Consider the following 21,235-nt stretch of genomic DNA (forward strand, 5'->3'; position numbering starts at 1 on the left):
CCCAAGTGGCGTTATCCTGGACATCTTGCATGTTTGTCAAATAAAGAATATACCTCAAGCCCTACGTACACAGTATAATCTAAATATGTTACGTTTAGAGAGGAAATTCAAGTAGGTACAAAGGTTGAAAGAAACAAATGATCATGAGACAAACAAATTGCTTACTGATTATGCAGATACATTTTTTTCTTTTAGTTAGTATTGAGAGCAACATTGCAACCTGACCATCTCTTTTGTTTGGTGCAATCTTCAGCAGTGCAAAAATCACCTAGAACGTTAAAATGACACTAGTAAGCTGTTGAACTAAAGTCTGCAAATTCTATCGACTGTGGGAAGCGAAAAGAAGGTCTAGGTGAGCAATGGCCTCTTGACATTTCCATCTGGTACAAGGGTTGCTATCATGCCATGGATAGTATGAGAAGAGAAGGAGGATTTCGAATCCTAATCAACTCGCCCCGAGTCGAGTTAAATGCCGAACAGAGAAGCGAAAGTTGAAATAAGAGACACAAGGCTTTCTTAGCATGTCAATTAATATTCAGAAGTTGGATATATGCATATGAAACCAAGGTCAATAAGCCGTAATTTGGGGCGACTCGGTAGTAAATTTTTGGGGCGAGTTGGACTTGGGGCGAGTTGACCTGTTACGGATTTCCACTTAGTACCTTTATTGCTACTTCCTTTATACTGAGCATTTTTACTAGCAGAATGTGTCGCCTGCCTTAAAGCCATGCTAGTTTTGGCGGGCATAAGATCGTGTTGTTGCCTCACACGTTTCTGTTTTCACTTCAGGAAGGTGAACACACGTTTGCGCAGAAGGGCGACTTTGGTAGACAGTAGTTGATCAGATACACAGCATGCATGTACCATTTTGAAATACTGTTCAGGCAGATACTTACTGTGACTCAACTTTGACATGACTTCATTCATAATATTACTAGACATGTTATCACCGTTTAATATTCTACTTACCAGAATCTCCACGAACGAAAAGAACTCAACTATAGAAGTGTGTACCTTAACAACAAACTTATCATCCTCCTTAACATCGACTCATAACTTCTCCAAAATCAACATCAGAAAACTGTTTGTAGCATAGCAGACAGTGTAATCTGTTACAGATGTCTGTAGGGCACTTGTGCCATCTGGAGCTATGCTGCAGAGGTGGGGGTGTTTAAACACAGCTAAGCCGTCCTTGTTTCCCCGTATCTTCATCCGTTCCTTCAGAATTCGATCCCTGGCGTGGAAGTTCAATAGTCTAACAAGTAGTGTCGGGTTCGGGCGTGATGTAGTGGGTTTAGACCGACGTTATACTGCCGCGACCGGGACTGGATCGAGACCAAGGTGTTTCGCCATGAATCTCATGAGAACCTTTTCTGCGTCTTCCTATTTTTCAAATGGCAGTCCCCTGATGATAATATCAGCTTTTCTGGAATAGCGTTCAGCAAGTGAATCCGCTCTGACTCTTTTGCGTCGTATCTCTTTCAGAGCCCTGCGTAGTTCCTGAATCTCCGACGCCTGGAACTCGACAGAGTGCTTGGTAGCGCTCCCGCTCCCTTACCTTGCTCAAGGCAGACGACAAGACTTCGACCTTATTGTCCAGTACACGTATTTGCTAAAAGAGATTTTCCCCAACATCTTTGAACTGGTCTAATAACGTTTCTTGTTAATGTTGAGCTTGCTTCAAAATCAGTTGCGCGAGAGTTTGTAATTCTTGTGAAAGCGATTGCAAAGTATCTTCTTAACCTGACGCCATTTTCTTGGGTAGGGGGCGAGTTTTCGGAGTTGTGCTACCTTCCTCTTTGCTGCTGGACCCTCGTGGCCGCTTGTTTCTCTTTCCCATCCAAGGTCAAGCATACGAATCCCACACAACAGCTTGATAAAGGCTCGACGAGTTCTATGTAAATTGGCGATGAAAATGAAGGTAGTGGAGCACACCTACAAACACGCGCTTGTCGCGTGACATAAATGCCTTTATTCAGCTTCTGTCTGCCAATGTTTTTATATTCGGCGTTTATGTTTCTTTTAAGTAAAAAGACAGAAGTAGCCGCCACGCCACGTTGAGAGTTCGTGGCAGTTTTATTTTCCTTCCGCGAGAGAAAGTACTCCGTTCCATGACTCCGGGCGTCAACACCCCTTACAAGAAAGCTTGTCGTTGGAGCATACGACCGTGTATCTCCCTGTTTTCAAGTTTTTTTTTTTACAATCTGCTTTGGACTTGGAGGACATGAAGGTTGACGATTAGCCCGTTCCTCGCACTTAAGAAGTGGTCGAGGGTGCGACAAAGAAGGGTCATTCTCTGCTAGTTGATAATCTTGGATACAAGTTCGATGTTCAACGTCACCTGCCCAGCGCCGTGCACTGGTTCTGCACTGTGCGTCCCAAAGTCGACCCATGCAAAGCCACAGTGAAGGATCGTGATGGTGTGTTTGTGGCAGGCCCCAAGCAACATAACCACGCGCCCGACGTCAGCGCCGCGATATCTGCCAAAATTGCGGCTCGGGTGAAGAAAGAGGCGACAGGTGACTTATTCAAGGCAGCAGCCATAGTAGACGACGTCCTGCTGGAGAAACTTGGCGATGCGCCCTGTCCGTCGCTGAGAAAGTCGGTCCATTTGGCGAGAGCAGCCAATCGTCATAGAAAGAAGCTGAGACCAGAAGAGCCGAAAAACCTGGACTTTATCATCGACGAGGATTAAGAAACTCCGAGAGCTAAGGGAGCTCGCAAGATGCAAGGACACGTGGAAGAAGATGAAGAAAGACTGAATGCAGCTGCAGGACGTTTCAACGACTGCAGATGCAGAAACCAGTGGATGATGATGATGAGGATTACGTGCCACCAACATTACTCAGAGGGGATGTCCGCGTCAGAGTCGGTGGCACTAAACGCCAACATCTGATCTTTGCCGCCGACACTCAACTGATCCACTTGAGCAAGGAAAAGACGTGGTATATGGACAGTACGTTCAAACTGAACCGGGCACCCTTCACGCAACTGCACAGTATCAGCGCATTCGTCAAGAAGGATGATTGTATGAAGAGCGTTCCCCTGGGTTTCGTTCTGATGTCGAGGCGTGAGATAAGGGACTACAAGAAAGTGATTAAGAAAATTATTGAACTGCTACTGGAGCCGCCAAAGGTGACACGCGCCATGATGGACTACGAAAAGGCCATGTGGTCGGCGATGTCGCAAGTGCTGCCTGACGTCACAAAGACCGGCTGCATGTTTCACTGGGCCCAATGCGTATGGAGGAAGATCCAGGACGCTGGGCTGCAGACAGCTTATCCACAGAAAGCTGCAGTCCACAAGTATCTGAAGAAGATAATGTCGCTGCCATTCCTGCCCGCAGAAGATCTAGAGATTCCCGCCGAATGGGAGAGGATGAGGGCACACCTGCACTGCTGATCGTGACTGACTACGTCGACAGCACATGGGTCAACCCCTCGGCCTTACATCCATCCAGCAAAGGAGTTTGTTCAAGAAGACGGTGAGGACCAACAACGATGTAAAAGAACGCTCTTAAAAAGAGGGCGAACAGGTAGAGCAAGCTGCCCTTCTACCTGCTCGTGCCTCAGCTACAGAAAGAAGCGGCACAGGTTGCACTCAACGTCAAGCTTGTCAGGATGAGGAAACTCTTGCGCACTCGACACAAAGAGAGCAGAATCGCCCGAGAAGATATTCATGGAGTGGGTGAGGTACGAGAACGTAGAGAGGACGGCCAGCGAACTCCTGTGCGCGTGCACGCCATCTCGGCGGGGACCCTGACAATTGAATAAACATTAATTTATTGCTTTGCACGATCTGGAGGTTAAACTGAGTTAATAAGTTGTTTCATTATTGCCCTATTTTGTCTTCAACGTTATCAAGTTGTAATTTAGTGTAGCTGGTGTACTTTTATTGTGCATGGCATTCTTTTTTCGGAATCGTGATACTTGCATTTTGTATAATTATAACTTGTAAATATGGGAATTTAAGATTTTGTTCTGTCCATTTTGACGAATAAACATTTTTTTCATTGCTATACGCGATCCGGAGATTTGATGTCAGTCAATAATATCGAATATGGCTTGTACCAAACTCTTCATCCAAATGCTTTAACCCTCAAACACCCGAACCTTTTTTTTCGAAAAAAAATGACCCCAGCATGTTTTGTTCAGTAAAACCTTCCTTTTCACTTTTTTCGCTGATTTTTATCCATACATTGCTTCATCAATGTAAGAAGAATGTTTTGGTATCTTTAGATATAAATAATTTCCGTTAATTATCATAATTTATGCAAAAAGATCTGAAGGACCACGTCTTATTTAGACCGGGAGGGGATTTTTGAGGCCCCCGCCGAATTTCATGTTGGATAACTGATGAACGACTTACGCGAGAGCCATCAAACACAAAATTTCTTTGACAAAAATTTCAAATAGATAAAATAGGTTCATCGTTTTTCTTGTTGCCATGGCAACAGGTTTTTGACAGGCATATTCTAAAAAATCTGCTAATTTCAGTTCAAACAATGACGTTTCGAGGCTTTGTTGGTACACCAAATGTATTTTTCAACATTGTTATCATCTTATGTAATCCAATGAAACTTTTATGATTTAACATTGATATCTTATGATTTGATGACGTCATCCGTCAAAATCTAAGATGTCAGATAGAATCACATAAAGTTATGTCATATTACGTCATTATGACATGAAATTTGTCATGGTAATACTAATTCACATGTGAATCATCCTCTAAACATTTGGTGGTCATACAATAAGTAGTTCAGGAGTTACAGAGGTCAGGTCTCAAAAACAGCACATTATTTTTGCCGGGGACAAAAATGACCCCAGCGTACTCAACACAGGCTTTCCTATATAACGTGAACAATATTGTGCCCATCTCCCTAGAAAATTGTGAGAGGTTAGAAAATATGTCAGATCAAACATGTTCAAATGGCACGTCAAAATCCACGCCTGGGGTCAAAAATGACCCCACTCGGGTGTTTGAGGGTTAAGCAATCCATTTCACAACATTACACATCTCTTCTGACGACACACTTCGATATCCTCAATATGTACATGGACTTATCCTTGTAAATGCTGTATAACTTAGTCAACCCGTCTTTTTTCATATGTTTTTCATCACCGCTATTATTGTCATTTTTTGTTACTATTGTCATTTCTTGAATGTATTATGATATCAGTTGTGATATGATATTTCTTAATTTGTTTTAAATTGTACTCTAGAGGTGTATTGATAAAGGACATATCGATCCTGTTGCCAACACCGCTCAGATTTCTGAAAAGCTTAATGAATAAATAAAAATGAATGAATAAATATATATGTAATACATAATGCAAAATATAGCTAGGCAAAACTTAAACATGGTACCGGTTTGGCTCTCAAGATCACACGTGGATTTGGCCGCGGTGGTGTTCGCGACAGCAAAGTTTTAGGGCGATCTGAAGAGGACAGGGAGACAAACAATCTCAGTCACGTAAATATTGAACATAGATACACTATTTTCCAGGATATCTCTGAAGTTGGAAATCAGAATGTTTTAAGTTTCCAAGAATTTTGTGACCGTGTTACCCAAATTGAAAAAAATTCTGAATAACTGGTACAAGTAATTGTCGTGACGACAAAAGCAAAAACAAATTGGAAAAAACTCAGATAACCAAAATGCAGTGTGGTAACGTAGGCGCATGCAAAGCATGCTTGTTGGAATACAGTACATACTGGCATCTCTACAATGAACAAATAAAGTGCACCTCGACCCGTAATGCACTATGTTCTGAACTGCTGAACGTACGTTTGCCTAAGCTGACGCTCAAGCACAACAAGAGGAGATCACAACAAAGGGCAATGAAGCGAAAGATTGCTCAAGAGGTAAAACAAAGGATTAAAGATGTGCAAAAAGGCAAGAACTAAGATGTCGCTGTGACGTACGGAACTGCTGACTCTCTGAATGCCCGAAAAATCAGACGGCTTGCAAAAGAATTTGGAACAAAGGGAGGAAGCAGAACAAAGAATACAGAAAAGAAAACTCATTGAAGAGCACGGATGTAGGAAACTTTATATGATTCCCAGCAATTAGAACGAGTCCAAAACGAATGTGCGCTTGCAGTCTCAGGGGCTGTAAGAGGGTCTTCGTGTTCTTCCCTACTTTCTGAATTAGGTTGGGAAAAACTGTCGGATCGTCGACACGTTCACTCTCTGATCATGTTCTACAAAATTGCCCATGGCCATACTCTTAAGTACTATCTTAAGTATTTGATCCCTCCCGAAGTTTCAATGTCTACTTCTTATAATCTTCGCAACAAACTTAATCTAAGGATTCCACTCTTTAAGTCATGGCCCCCGGTACACCTGCGCCCTACTCACACGTCTTCGCACCGGCACGTGCAGTCTAAACCAAAGTTTATTTACACGTAATTTAGCATAAAGTCCAGCCTGCACTTATGGATTTCGAAGCGAAAGCGTTGTCCATTATCTTTACTTCTGCCCTATATACAGTCAACAAAGACTAAACCTTCTCGGCAACCTTCAGAACCTATTAGCCCCCATACTTGCTCTTGACACTTTGTCTAATTAAGCCCTTATTTATTTATTATAAAGAGGTTCATCCTTTGTTTTGTCTGATTTCAATTGTACAATTTTGGGCTTGACACAGGACCTTATTGCTTCAAGCAAACGTTTTGAAACGTAGTACAGGTGTCTTATTATATTGATTGTTTGTTTGTTAGTTAGTCTGTATTAGACGAGCCAACTTGCTGTTTCTTATTGTTATTGTATCTATGTAAGTTGTAATGTTTTTTCCAGAGATGATGTTTAATATTAGCGATAGCTAGAGTGCATCATCTGTATGTCCTGTATATTTTTCTGTTGTTTGATAAAAAAAAACAATCCAGACAACACGGAACCTAATGTACTGGGAGAATGGGGCCACACTTGCCAATCATGGCTACATAGTTTATCTTGTGGCAGGCTTGTATAATGAGGCCACATACCTCACCTATCCAGAGTGTCACAACAAATTCAACATTGGCCTATTGGAACAGCCACAAATATACATCATCGCCCGCAGCAATTCCTCTGATGCAAAGCAGCTGCTGTTTGTACAAGACAAGACGGGATAACCTGCCTTCTCTGTCTATTCCAATTGCAGCCCCAGATGGGAGATAGTGAACACAGACATACTTCGCTTCTTTAAGGAGGACAATCCCTCATGCCAGTTAAAACTGGGAACGCAGAGATGCGGTCATCATCCTTGTCTTTGTGACGCAGGCATCAGGGGTGTTGACAGCTACTGGGTACTAGACAACCCTTCATTTCATCCTAGTAGGACCTGCTACAGCTCTAGAGGCATCATCCAGTCTTCCTGATCCCTTCTGCCAGCTGTCCAAAGAAGAAATGAAGGACGAGCTAACATACAGGGGGCAGTACTCTATGAACAAGTCGAAAAATGACGTAGAATGAGCTGCAACAAGAAACAAAGACTATGCTACATCGGATCAAGCGACTGCCTGCTCTACTACAACCAAAGCCAACACAAACCTACAAGAACTAAACATCCAACATCTAGAGGCATCAGCAAGTGAAAGCATGATCGACGTTCTCAACCATAACACGAATATTTTAGAAGAGCTAGTCTACCATGTACCAGAGGAGGTCGCAGACAACATCAACACTATGAAAGAGGCCATTCTTGGTAACAAGGACACTGTAAGGGCATCTGACATGCGACACTACCTCCTCGTGCTGGTACAGGAGCTGAGACAACAGGGACAGTCATGGAGCTCTTGTCTACTTTGGCCCTACGCTACTGAAAATGAACGGAACATGAGGAATGTGTATCGTATGTCGAACGTCATCTTCAAGCATTATATCATGTTAAAATAATGATTTCCTGGCACGCTCAAAACAGTGACAAAGAGAAGGATGTGGGACGAGATCATACACCTTTCTTCTGCCGGATAGCACCTATCAGCTCCCTCATGGTTGAAAATAAAGAGAGACATTTTAGCTCTTTCAAACGCATGTCCAAGTCCACTGCCAACTATGCAAGACCTCGCCACGTAATTCCAAACGTTTTAGTAAGATTCCACTTTCATCAAAGCCGAAAATCATACAGACACCATGAAAACAAAATATCTGAAGTCGCGAAGCTCCACCCTCGGCAGAGAACAAGAATTTCTTCAGCTTCGATTATGAAATAGAAACGAGATGCCCAGATCCGGCCCTCTGCGAAAGAGTGCTGGCTTTCTCCTACGAGGCGACGGAACGCACTGGCACTACCACCACGGTAGAGGAATTCATGCATGTAGGGTAGGTGTACCACAATTTGTAGTCAATCTTCATTTGGTCAAAGCAAATGGCAACTTTCCTGCAGAGGTGTTGTACGGCGAACTCTCCAGAGGACGGTGGGAGGGCAAGAGAAGCGGTTTAAGGACCAACTGAAGACAAATCTGAAGGAGTACTCAACGGGATAGTGGTATTGTGATGGTTTTTATTACATAAAACCATCACAACACCAATATCCCGACTACTTTGTTTATCCAGGTTTCAATGCTACTATACTTTTCAGTACTAGATAACAGGGATATCTAATCAAGTCAAAATTTTCAAATGTCTCTACTAAAAAAAGGGTTGTCGAGTAAAGCGTTATCAAATGCAAATTACTACAACGGTGTGCATAGTCGATAATTGCAGAGACACAAACAAGTAGGTTTTGAGATGCTTTTTTAGCGCAAACAATGCTATTAGTCAAAGCTCCCCACTCTTGGCAAAATCATGTACAAGTAGTACATATTAGGATTTAGATACAGTAAAATCGGTTACGTGTGGTATCGTTTTTTTTAATGACTTGTGATTGCTCTTGCGGATGTATAGCACTAACTGTTTTACTAACTTCGTTTTTCGATTTTATTATTTTATAGCTGCAGGAAACACGGGAGGCAGTGATAAAGAGACGGAGGAAGAGAAGGCCCTGTGGATTGGGGTTACAGTGGACTTCATGTCGGACGAAGAGAACGGGGAAGAAGACGGGAAACCACTGTGGCTGGTGAAGCCTGTTGCCTTCAGAAGTGCGGAGCTCTTCGCAGCGTTGTGCAGGCAAAGCTGGAGGCTGGGAAAAAATACCGGGCAACACACACGGCTCGTGTTAGAAAGGACGGTGTGTTCAGCGAGAGATCCCCCCCCCCCCCTTCCCACCACCCCCCAAACAGCCTACGACCACAACCTAGCCACATTGCACTTCACATCCGACAACGTTCCAAGACCGAAAAACCCCATCGGCCTTTTCAAAATCAGTATTAGTACGTCCACCCCGCACCACAGACAGACAGCCCCAGGAAGACAGAGTTTAGTATTCCAAGATAGTATTGACTTCGGTGCCCTCGAGGTCTTCAATGGAGCTAGTTTTGTAGAAGGGGTCTTTGATGACACTAGCTATTATCTGACTGAACTGTAGGGGTATTGTTTCAATTTGCTGTAAAGTGTTCACCAATAGCGAGTTATATGTAGCCATTGCATTTTGTACTAATCTCAGGACTGTTCATTTTCATGTATTTCTTTATAGGTTTTTGCTTTTTGTATTCACATAGGGTTTTTACTTTTTGTATTTATGTCAGCGTTTAAAGATGTTCGCTGTCCATCATTCAGGAAAAATTTTACAAAGACCACGTGTATGTAAATATGGTATGTGCTTTGGTCGGGAAGTTTGATTCGTTTTTTTTATTTTATTAATGTCATATTTTCCTTTTGTTTATTTGAGGACTATAGTCTTTTTAGTTCTTTAGTTTCTGTTTTATGTCAGTGAAAGTTTTGTTCATTTTTCGAATTCAATAGCATTGTAGTCTTTTGAGTTGTTTAGTGTCTGTTTTTATGTTAGGGTAGTATGCTTTGGTATGATGTTAGTAACATGTAATGTACCTCTGCTTGTAATTGCTGCTTATTTCTGTTAAAAGGTGTGCCAACCTGGTTTAAGAAAACACGAATAAAGATTCTAGTGTATTCTAAAAAATGTCTTCATAGTATTTCTTTGTGGTTAAGGTGTGCCAGTATGATGAAAATAATGTATTTCCCAGTGGTTTTACAACATGCACCATGATTACTTGCCTTAGCCCAATAAAATGCCGGCAAGTATGAAAAAGGCAGAAAAGATCATCAAAGACCTCCTTCTTCCGACAAAAGAATACGCGTCTGTCAGAACGACTGTATGGTCCTCAGCGAGGAGCACGCGGATCTGTCCCACTCCCCGAAGTGTGGATCTTCGAGGTACAAGGCTGGTGGAGGGGTTCCCCGGAAAAAGTTCACCTACCTACCGCTCATCCCGCGGCAACGACAAGTAAGTTGCTACATTTCACGAGTTATGTGTCCGTCTAACTTCAAATTCTATTTTAAAGATCATTGGTCTAAGCAAGAACATTACATAGATTTCGATTTTGAACTGTATTTGAGCTGTATTATGATTTCAGCTTGATGTTGAAAACACCTTACACACACTTTCTAATTTATTATAATTTAGTTTTTTTCTAATTCTTTATCTTACTTACGACAGATGTTCGAGATACCAGGAGTCGCAAAGGCACTGCAGTCCCACTGGCCTCGACCGAGCGCAGATGACGGCGTCATGCGGGACATCCATGATTCGCCAGCCTGGGCTGAGGCCTACGGGCCTGGCGGTAAGTTTCAAGATGAGCCTTATTGTCTCCAGTTTGAATTTTCAGCAGATGGACTAAATCCGTTTAATCTCCTCAGGTCATCGTACTCGATGTGGCCGGGGTCTGTAAAGATTCTTGCCACCCACTCAGCGATCCAAAGTCGCGCATTTGAAACCGGTGATGTTGATTCCAGGTAGGTGCATATTGATTAACTCACACAGAGCTCTAATATAAGATTGTTTTACCACCATACGTCCATTTCTCCTATAACTGAATTAAGTGATTTCAAACGGACTCCAGGATGAATTGTGTATGAATTACCACTAATGGAGATCCTAATAAAGCAAACAAACAAAACGGATCCCTTCCCTCCAAACTGTGTCAAATGCCTTTCTAAAATCTATGAAACATGAATAAAAGCATTTATTTTATAGAAATATTTAGTAATTAGCGAGTCTAAGGCAAAGAGATTGTCGTTTGTGCTGAAGTGTTGAAGCAATAATCACAATGATGTGTGGATAGGTCCCAACTAGCCGGGGATTATGAACCCCTACCTACGGCCCTTTGTGAACGAAATACTGATGCTGGAGAAAGAAGTTCTCATCTACGACGCCTCCAGAGAACGCAACATCAACGTCCGAGCGACATAATGCTGCATGTTATGGAGTATCCAGGCATGTGTAACGTCGGGAAATTTAAAAATGTAGGGGCCATCAACGGATTCAAAAATTGTTGGCTTCCGGGTAAGATTTATTTCAATCCAACTTGATATGTATCTTTTTTTTAATGCAACACTGTAGACACTGTTTGTAAATGTGACGTAGCAACAGTCAAATTTCATTCACATACCAATAGTGTTTCTGATTTGGCACTCAAGAACTAAGCTACCGTTTGTGCTGTCTTAAGGAACGTATTCAAAGTCGCTACGAAAGGTCGACTATGTTGGTCATCGGATGTGATGCTGCCAGTCACTTGAGTTCCCAGAGGCAACACCGGAAACCCGCGGCCGTCTACCCATGAAGACCAAAGACGAAATGTTGGGGTATGGAAAGATCTATGACAAGTTGTCAACGCCTGCCCTCAGGAGCCTCATCGCCAAGGCTACTGCCAAAACTGGTGTAGAGGAGCTCTACAGACTGGAGTCACATACGCAAGAGAAGTACGCCCCGGAGTCAATGCATCTTGCAGGGGTGAGACTTCTTCTTTTGTAAAGTGAAAAAAAGGTAAATGGATAACTGTTGATATGGTTAAAAACTCAAAGCACAGACACTTGAGTATTCATTGCGCCCATACTTTGTTACTTGTCTTATAGGATGCCACCTGTAGATTTCGTGGGATGGTGAGTGGGGACACAGACACATTGAAAGTGCGAAAAGCCGAGCAGCAACTCAAGAGGTTCCCGAGCACCTGGCCTATCAACTCCGCGACAGCAAAGATACGACGAAAGTTGGTAAGAAGACAACCAACTAAAACAAGAAGAAGAAAGTGATCTGCGGACCCGTTAGCCGTGTAGCTGATTCGCGAACAAGGTGATATATCTTTTTCCTGGATTGTCTTTAACTTAATCTTTTTTTAACAAAACATACATTTCAAACATGTTTCTGAATTAATCAGATGATATGGAACACTCTCCCTTACTTTCGCCAGACCGAAGCTGCACACTGCCCCATGGGCACTGAAGCCAGCAGAGAAGACAAAGGCTGACAACCGCCTGGCCAGCATCAAAGTCCTACTTGACCTTGGGTGGAACTCCAAACGGATTTTTGCGAAGTTCAGCTACATGAAGAGTCACGATTAAAAAGAGGTTAATTCGTTGATTAGCTGGGTACATTTTGACGATTAACGAGACTTTTGCTAAATAGACGTCACTCGAGCAATTGGATATTATTTTCAAAACTTATGAAAATGCTTATAATCTTATTTCATTTTTACAGTTCGCAACGGATGCCGTGCACGGCCTATTGAGTGAGTATCAGCGGAAGACATTGGGCAAACTCTACGACGTCTTTGGAGCGCTAACCCATCCCACCGACAAGAAGCTTTCACATATCCATTGGCATCGGCCTTGGAATCGCTCCTGGTAAGTTTTCATAATGATTTTGATAGTTTTCTCCTTTCTCGTACATGTACCAAGAGCTAACCGTGTCTACTATATATATATTAATCCCTTAACTAAACCTGTTTACATATTTTTGTTTTACAGTTAGCTGAGTTCTGCCAAGCAATGGTTTTTTCCCCAACATGTTGCCGAAGTAACCATTCCTACCACCATGCCGGGCAACACATTGTGAGGACCTCAGCTAGTCACCCCGTCCTTCGTCCTGACAGGGAAAAAATGGAAATGCGAACCTTTCGAGATGTCGCAGCCACTGCATGAGGGCCTGGCCAAGTACCGCCTAGCCACCAACTCCACGTACACCGCGCTACTCAGGTAAAGTCTTGCTTGAGTATGTGTGGATGGATATTTCACCATTTTATTGTTGACAAGTTACTTCAAATGGAACCTCCTTATTTTATGAACCCAAACAAATATACTAGTGTGGGAAAAGTTCATTATTTCGTGTATTAACAAAATGTTCATATTCTACAGCGAGTTGCATGGACCATCCATAGAATGGGGGCCCCGATCATTTTTCCCAACTACAGGAATGCTGACACTTATCAACAAAAGCTTATTTTTGTCTAGATCACTACAGACAGAAAGGACGATGTCTGGAAGCTGGCTACCACTGAAGTCCTGGCGGCCCCAAAGAACACTGTCTGACAGATAACAGGGGGTATTGGAGGGATCGTCAAGTTCCTGCACCAAGTACTTCGTCGCCAGGAGGATCGTCTACGGCAGAACAACCGAATATAGGTAAGGCTATGAAATGGTGGAAAAGCCGAAATCTATCAACACGCAAATGATACGCCACCCACTTGCTATGTTCATTGTCACCACAGGGTGCTCTGTGGAAAACAAAAGGCTGCCTTAGAAAAGTATGACTAAGTGCTAGCTTATATAGGTCAACTTCAATTGCTGCACTGTTGGTTTATTCGTTCTCAACACGCAAAGCTAGATGGATTCATTCAATCATCCAGTCATTCATTAATCCATCCATGTAATGTTGAAAGCATGTGTTTTCTTTATTGCGTCTTTAGTTTTGGTGTCACCTTACCCCTTTTAGCCAATTAAGTTCTATGTTTTGTTTTACAGATGCGAGGAAGTAAGTAGCCGTAGGTGCTCCTCCTATGTTGGGAAGAACTTGGAGGGATTTGGCCCATGCTTTGCTAGTGTCCAGTTCTTCGCCGTCATCGATTCCTGTGCGTCGAAATGGACATGACATACGTCAAGTGGCCTCCCCGGGCTGAACGAGACGACGACACCAACCTCTTCGTGATCGACACCGAGCTGCCTTCACCACAACACCAACCATTCCTGCCGCTGGGAGATCTGTCTCACCCATTGGTGACAGCTGTTGAGCCGACAGATGGACACTTGTGGATATTAAATCTTGACAATGTCTTGGTAGACTCATAAGTTCCCTCCATGCTTCGATCAAAACAAAATGAATCCCGAAATTCAGCCCTAATGTACATATGTGTAAATATGTTTCTAAACGAGTATTTTGTATACTGTATGGTTTTCTATCCAGGTTTTGACGTATATCACAGAAGAAAGGTGCACAATAGGAATCGCTTTGTGGGAGGACGCATCGCTTCTGGATCGCTTTCAGAGTCGTTGTTGTGTATCCGTACACATATATACATTCATGTACGAATGTGCGTATAATGAACAAAGTCTGTAGTTACTTTCCAAGTGTTTCAAAAAGAGAGAAGTTATTAGGTGCTCAACAGTAGACTTACAATAGATCATAGCTTTGTTTGTTTTCACTTTGTGATATTAGAAGTTAACATTCTAATTTGTCATGTTTTACATTTTGTTCCTCTAGTTTTGCGCAAGATTGTAGTTGCAATCACGATGTAGTCCGGCTTTTGACTGACAAAAATAACAACGAATACCAACCTTGCATTTGAATAAAAATTAACAAAAAAATCTATTTTGCTAATTAGAGAATCGCTACTGGATCGCTTCCCGAAGACTTTCATTTGTTGCTTTCTGGACAGATGTATCTCTCTGTAAATGACTTGTTTTTTGTAGGAATCCTCATTGACCGAAATGAAGAAAATAAACGTTGGCATAAGGGAAAAAACGGCCCCGGGGCCCCCGGAAAGCTCGGGCGCGCGTGCGGTGGCTGGTGCGCTGATACAGCGGAGATTGGGGCGAACTCAGTTTCTGTTCGCCGGGCGGGACTCAATTATCAAACAGACGCTAATTGGTTCCTATGCACATATTGTTTAAAACAATTGCTAGCCTCCGCGGGTAGTCCCAATATTACGTGGGAAGAAAGGATCGCAAAAATATCGCATTTGCCAGATATTGAATGGCTTATTAGGAGGACGAAGCGCTTCTTTATCGCTTTAAGTGGCGTCCTTTGTGGTAGAAATGCTTGTTGTCCGTTAGCGATATGTAAGCGATTTTTGGTTCCACTAGTGAAAAAAGATGTCTGAACATTTATTCATGAAAATGTGATGTTACATTAGCAATTGTCACATCGTGTCATTTTGTTTGTTTGGTGAACGTTGGTGAACATTTGTTCTGGTGAATATTGTAGTATGGTCAAGGGAAAACAGCCGCTAGACAGAAGAGACCTGCTCACAATGGCGCTAGTCCTTTGCAGTCGGTGTCTTAGATGTATCCGTGCCAGACTTGCAAATCGGATCGCACTCTCAGTCTGGAGGTGGTATCTTGCAAACAGTGCAAGGCGGACCTCGAGCCAGAGTTTTCCTGTCTCTGGAAATGAATGCTCCTATCACCATGTCAAACATATTCTCTAAAGATAGCCCAGCGGACTCCCCATCAATGGCATTTAAGATGGTGGATATGACTGACAGAGACTACGTGGAGGCGGTTAGAGTTAAAATGGGGCCCTCACTAACTAGATTGTATGACTTTGTCAAAAAATGGCGCGCGCTGTACGTGCAGCCGTGACGGAGGGAAGGGGGGCGTGAGATCGCGCACTTTGTAATTTAAACTCAACATATAATCATGAATTCTGCGCTACTAACCGTAGAATGGCTATATATTCATGCTTGGTGCATATTACCTTTTATATCCGAAAGTGGGGCATGTTTTTTTTTTTTCGCTTAACCAGTTTTCAACTGGAAGAACATCCTACCGACCTGATTGTCATTTAACTCTACTCTACCCTTCACTTGTATAGATATGAAGTGTCCAATACAGCCATATGGTAGGAATTTGTCACTTGCATGGTTTTCATTCTATATTTTTTTAAAATTTCCTAGTGGAAACAGGAGGGACCTATCCTGGACAGATCAGCAGAAAACTTGAGTTATCGTTAAGCCAACTTGAAGATGACACAAGTGGATTCCAGTTAGATACACAAACATTTAACTGTCTGCCTTCATCCAGAAATCTGAGATATGCATGACTTACAGGAAAGCATGAAACAACAAACACGAATGAGTAGAGAGGAAAGTGTGAAACAAAACGCTCTATTGCTTCGATTGAGAAAGATTCAGAGCAAACGTACAGCCGTTAACAAGGCGCTCTGGTAAAACTGAGCGAGTACAATATTCGCAACGTTAACAAGAGAATCAAACGAAGAGATGATAAAATCAATGTATAGGAGAACGAGATGAAGACGAAGGAGTCAGACTTACAGGAGAAAGACTCCTTGATCAGAGAAAAGGACGAAGAAATACAGAAGTTAACGTCAGTGGTCAAGGTACTGCAAGAGAAACTAGACAAGGAAGTAAAAGGCAAGAATCATGCACAGCAGATAAAATCCCACTACAAGTCAAGTATTCTAAGTTCCCATCAGTTGTGTGATGAAGAGTCTGCACAATTGGAAAAAAAAGATAGCACATCTTGAAGCAGAGAACAGGGAGTTACATGACAACATGAAAAAATTCCTTGACTCTGATGAAGTGACAACATTTGAAGATGGTACGTTCAAAGACGAAGTGCGCCAAGTCTATATGAAGGCTCTTAAGCTTGGACACCGGCCTTAACAATATCGAGTTGATTATACGAACAGACGGAACTATCCTGGACAAGTTAGGAGGTCTGAAGTGCGGCAAACTCCCCAAATACGCTACAGCGCAGGTAATATTTGTAGAAGCGAGGCGACTTAGTCAGGTGCATGTTGCCGATGTTGTTTGTAAGTCAAACAATATAACTATTGGCACAGATGGGACCACGAAAAAAAAAACACGACAAATATGGATCTGTGAGCTTCTTCACCCAGGGCGGCACCCAGGTGGCAGGATTGACAGAACAGTTGTCTGGAAAAACAGAGCATCAAGTTGACATGTTCAAGAAGATCATACACGAGCTATCAACAGCGTGTGGGAAGACTGAGGATGAAATGTGGCTGTCCGTGAAGAACACAATGAGCGACAGACATGTTGTAAACAAGTGCCTGAAGAAACAACTAGAAGACATTAGAGAAGAAGCCTTAAACATGTAGTTAAAGAGTGGGATAACAAGTCTACAGAAGACAAAGAGAAAATGAAGAACATGTGGAATCACTTCTGCAGCATGCATTACATAGTTGGATTCGCTACATCTGCTGAAGTTGGGCTGAAGAAATTTGAGAATGCACCTCTCATTTCCTCAGAAGATGCCACAGAGATAAAGAATTCCTGCCCATCACAAGCAGAAACGGGAACGCATAGGTCAGTTAGAGCCACCTGCAAGGCATTCTCCCATACAGGAGCCTGTGAGACGTCAGGACACCCAAAAGAATTTGAGGCATACTTGCAGTCCTGTGTCCCTCCTAAGGACAACAAACTGATCTCCTTCAGAGGAGAGAGATTCAATGTTCTGTTAAAAAATGGTGGGGCAACATACCACCATAGAAATGACTTGTTTGCATACCTGGACACTTTCGAGACACCCAACACCTGTACGATCAGACTTGAGTGTCCCTGAGTATGCAGCAGGCTGCCGTGCCCTTTGCATAATCAAAAAGGTAGTAACAGCTCCACTCTGGAGATTGATAGAGTCAGAGGGTAGCATACTAGACTTGTGTCAACACTTCCACCAGTTGCACATTAACTTTACATCCTGGGAGAAAGATCCCAGCACACTGAAGGATGGGGAAGCAATATTTCCCTCAGTGCAGAACCCACAGTGCAGTGTGTACAAGTCACTCTTCTCACAATCACATGATGATCCTGGAATCAGAAGACTTACCTGTCAAGCTCTGAAATCCATCATGACAGAGTTCCTGGTTGTGACAGAGAGGATGCTAAAAGACTACCTCCCAGGAGGGATCTTCCACAACCCCACACAAGAACAGAGAGAGGAGATGGCTTCATGTTCTACAAATAACACTGGTCTTGAGCGCACTTTTGCACATGTGGACAGGGACATTAGGCTTTCCCCAAACACCACAACCTTGACAAGAGCAGGGAAGATAATGTTCCGGTTAAACCGAACAAGACAGTACCTCGGCACCATCTCCACTGAAAAGAAACATGCTGTCTCAAAGGAAGCAAGAAAGACGGCACGTACAGACAGGAAGCTTCATCAACAGGAGCGGTTGCAGCTGAAGCAGCATCGTCAGGAGTTTTTGCGTGAAAGGACACGAAAACAAGCAATGAAAAAGGATGCTAAGGAAGCAGCACTTGAGACTTTGGAAGATAGTGTAAGACAGCTTGGGGTATGGGAGACAGCAGAACACAAAGAGGCTGGGTTATCAAAGTTGTTCGCAAAGAAGGCACGGCTCCAGGCCCTGAAAAAGCAAATCGAGCTTCAGAAAGAGGTGCTTGGAGTTGGTGACCAACACCGTAAGTCGTTGTTTCAATTTTCAAAAGGGGCGGAAGATATTCCAGGAAACAGACTTAAAAAATAACCTACTTGCAATTATCAGAAAGTAAAACTTGAACCAGACATTCTTTAGAATAGGTCAATATGTATTGATATTTATAACTAGCACAATGATGTTATAAGTATCAATGGTTATCATGTTAATTAACATATTTGTTAATTGGTTAAGCATTTTATTATTGAAAGTAACATGCAATATACATCAATACATCCTGTTTTAGTAACCCTACAACATTAGAGTATTTACAATTATGATGCTATTATATTATGATTCTAATAAGCATATTTGATTGATGAAGCATTTGATAATTAGAAGTTGATTCAGTTAATATGCTATTTACATTGATACGTCCTGTTCCGGTAATCCAACAACGTCAGAGTTTATCTAATTGCCAAGATGTCATTGACTATAGTTAAAAAGGTAGAAATTTCACTACATATGGCTCATTAGCATATTGATCATTAACCTATTTTCTTAATTATTAGTTGATATTCCTATTGTAAAACATTCCTGTACTTAAATCAATATACTGTACAAGGTAGTTAGCACAGGTTATTTTTGGAATGTGTCATTCAAATAGGAATAAGTAATACAAATAGTTGAAAGTGGTTGAGGATGATAACCCTTATTTGCATATTTTCTAATTAATTAAGACTACAAAAATATTTAGTTTCATTTGTTGAAATATACCCCAGGGATGTAAGAACTTCAAGTTCTTTCTTTAGTTTGTAGCATATGTAAGAAATACATACTAATTGAAGGACACCATTGTGGATTGATATATTAGTTATGGTTAATTGGGGTTAATAAGTATAAGCTAACGATGCTATGTCCAGAATTCTGTATGATAGTATGTCCGATTATATTATCTTTAAACGCTGAAAATTTGAACATTATTTGCCAAATCATTTAGAAGCTACAATAAAAAGTATGTAACTAATTGTGGACTTTTGGTCCTTTCCAATGCCATGTTGAGGTCAACTATTCCCATAGGGCCAATAAATAAGCTTCTTCTAATGAATACGTCCAACTTTTTGAGTTCAGAAAATTCTAGAAAATCTCAACTTTGTCCGATTTCGACAGGATAAAAAGCATTGTAAGCGGAAGAATCTGATCTGTATTATGACATCAATTTTAGCAAGTAATATCTTACCAAAAAATGGTGTGACATGCCTACCCTTGACACGAGTATTCTATGTCGAAAGAAGATGGATCTGTATTCTGATAACCGCATACGAAGAGAAGGATCTTGGGGTACTAATTGACTACAAGCTCACATTCAGCGACCATGTCCAAGCCCAGGTCACTAAGGTAGACTAAGTATTGGGGGCGATCGTTCATATTTTGTGCAGAGATAGTTGGAGATGCTTTAAGCATCATATTGACAAGTTTTGATCGCTGTAAGTTATCGTACAAAAGTGAAAACACCGAAACGCTTGTAACAACACCGAAGTAGGAGACAAGATGGCAACTTACGCTTCTGTTACCACCACGGTTGCGCGATCGGCAGATTCCATCATGCCGATGGTCAAGCCCGTGTACATGAAGTACAACGAGGCCACCATGAGAGGAGATCGATGGCTAAGCACGAGAGAAATCTGTGGGGCAGCCGAGAAGATCGCCGGCTACGAAACCATGGATGGACCCCAGTTAGTGGGAGGGCTATGACGTCTATATGCCGCACGGACAGCCCCCTCCTCGCGGAAGGGCTTACTCTTAAAGGGCGCATGATCCCTCTCTACGACCACAATCCCCTACATGATGGTGGTCAGGGAGAGAACACCATCCCCTGAGTCACCATCAAGGGGAGTCTTTTGTCTGCCGACGACCGCGACATTGTGAATTCCCTGGAACGCTTCGGGTGTAAGCTCAGAAGCGCAGCCACTTACACGAAAGTCCGGGACGAAACTGACCAGGTGGAAGACCGACAACATGTTCGTGTCTATAGATACACCGGTCGAACCTTTGCCCGCAAAGATGACCTTTTGAAGCTTTAGAGGTGTTGAGAAACACCGTGAACAGCATTACAATAAACAGGAAGACATGAGCTGCGGGATCTGTCTAGATCTGCTCAAGGGGCACATCAGCAATATCTGTCCCAATGACATTGTGTGCAGGGACTGTGTTGTGTCAGGGCCTAGGGCACAATTACAAGCGAGGAACACCAAGGCGCCGAAATACCATCTCTATCGGCCGAGGATGTCATCGAGCCACCGGTGATCGAGCCGATTTTCCGGCTGGATGTGGAGAAGGAGCCAGCTGCAGAAACATCGCTTGACAACTCGGGCAACAGTGAGGGTTGCCATAACAACAGCAACACTGAGGTCAGCCAGAACACCAGTTGGTCAGCATGGCAGCCCGAAGTCAATACCACTGAGACAAAACAACAAGAGAAGCCGCGGACGATCTAGGCCAACCACCCGGCAGCAGAAGAAGGGACCTAGCGCTAGCGAGCGAGACGACGCTCTGACGAGGATAATGAGGGATGCGAGGAGACGGGCGGTTCCAGCCAGCACACCGACCGAGGAAGACAGGACTGGGTCCGACCAACGATTCCAGCCCTCTGACATCGTAGAAGGCCCATGGAGCAGCTGTGGACGGGGACAACAGCGTGGACCGTGAACTCAAATTGCTTGCGGATGAAACAAAGATCTTACGTCCGGTTGTAGATGTGGAGGATGGCATAGTTTTGCA

The 21,235-nt window shown here is 42.8% G+C and overlaps 1 protein-coding gene, 2 long non-coding RNA genes and 1 pseudogene across 3 annotated transcripts; all 4 read left to right on the top strand.

The window, feature by feature from the left end:
- Positions 1-1,909: 1,909 nt before the first annotated feature.
- On the top strand, positions 1,910-3,402 carry LOC136425008 (uncharacterized). The gene is made up of 3 exons (XM_066413749.1): positions 1,910-1,956; positions 2,350-2,692; positions 2,794-3,402. The coding sequence occupies exons 1-3, from the start codon at positions 1,910-1,912 to the stop codon at positions 3,400-3,402; spliced, it is 999 nt and encodes a 332-aa protein (XP_066269846.1).
- A 6,667-nt stretch (positions 3,403-10,069) lies between these two features.
- On the top strand, positions 10,070-12,166 carry LOC136421633 (uncharacterized). The gene is made up of 3 exons (XR_010753477.1): positions 10,070-10,836; positions 11,550-11,833; positions 11,956-12,166. It is a non-coding gene; the product is annotated as an uncharacterized lncRNA (long non-coding RNA).
- Positions 12,167-12,297: 131 nt separating this feature from the next.
- Positions 12,298-14,830, top strand: LOC136428214 (uncharacterized). The gene is made up of 4 exons (XR_010754596.1): positions 12,298-12,723; positions 12,847-13,074; positions 13,330-13,500; positions 13,840-14,830. It is a non-coding gene; the product is annotated as an uncharacterized lncRNA (long non-coding RNA).
- A 1,512-nt stretch (positions 14,831-16,342) lies between these two features.
- LOC136425074 (uncharacterized) lies at positions 16,343-17,766 on the top strand (annotated as a pseudogene).
- Positions 17,767-21,235: the final 3,469 nt, after the last annotated feature.

This window comes from Branchiostoma lanceolatum, chromosome 1, assembly GCF_035083965.1.
Source record: "Branchiostoma lanceolatum isolate klBraLanc5 chromosome 1, klBraLanc5.hap2, whole genome shotgun sequence".
Lineage (NCBI taxonomy): Eukaryota > Metazoa > Chordata > Leptocardii > Amphioxiformes > Branchiostomatidae > Branchiostoma > Branchiostoma lanceolatum.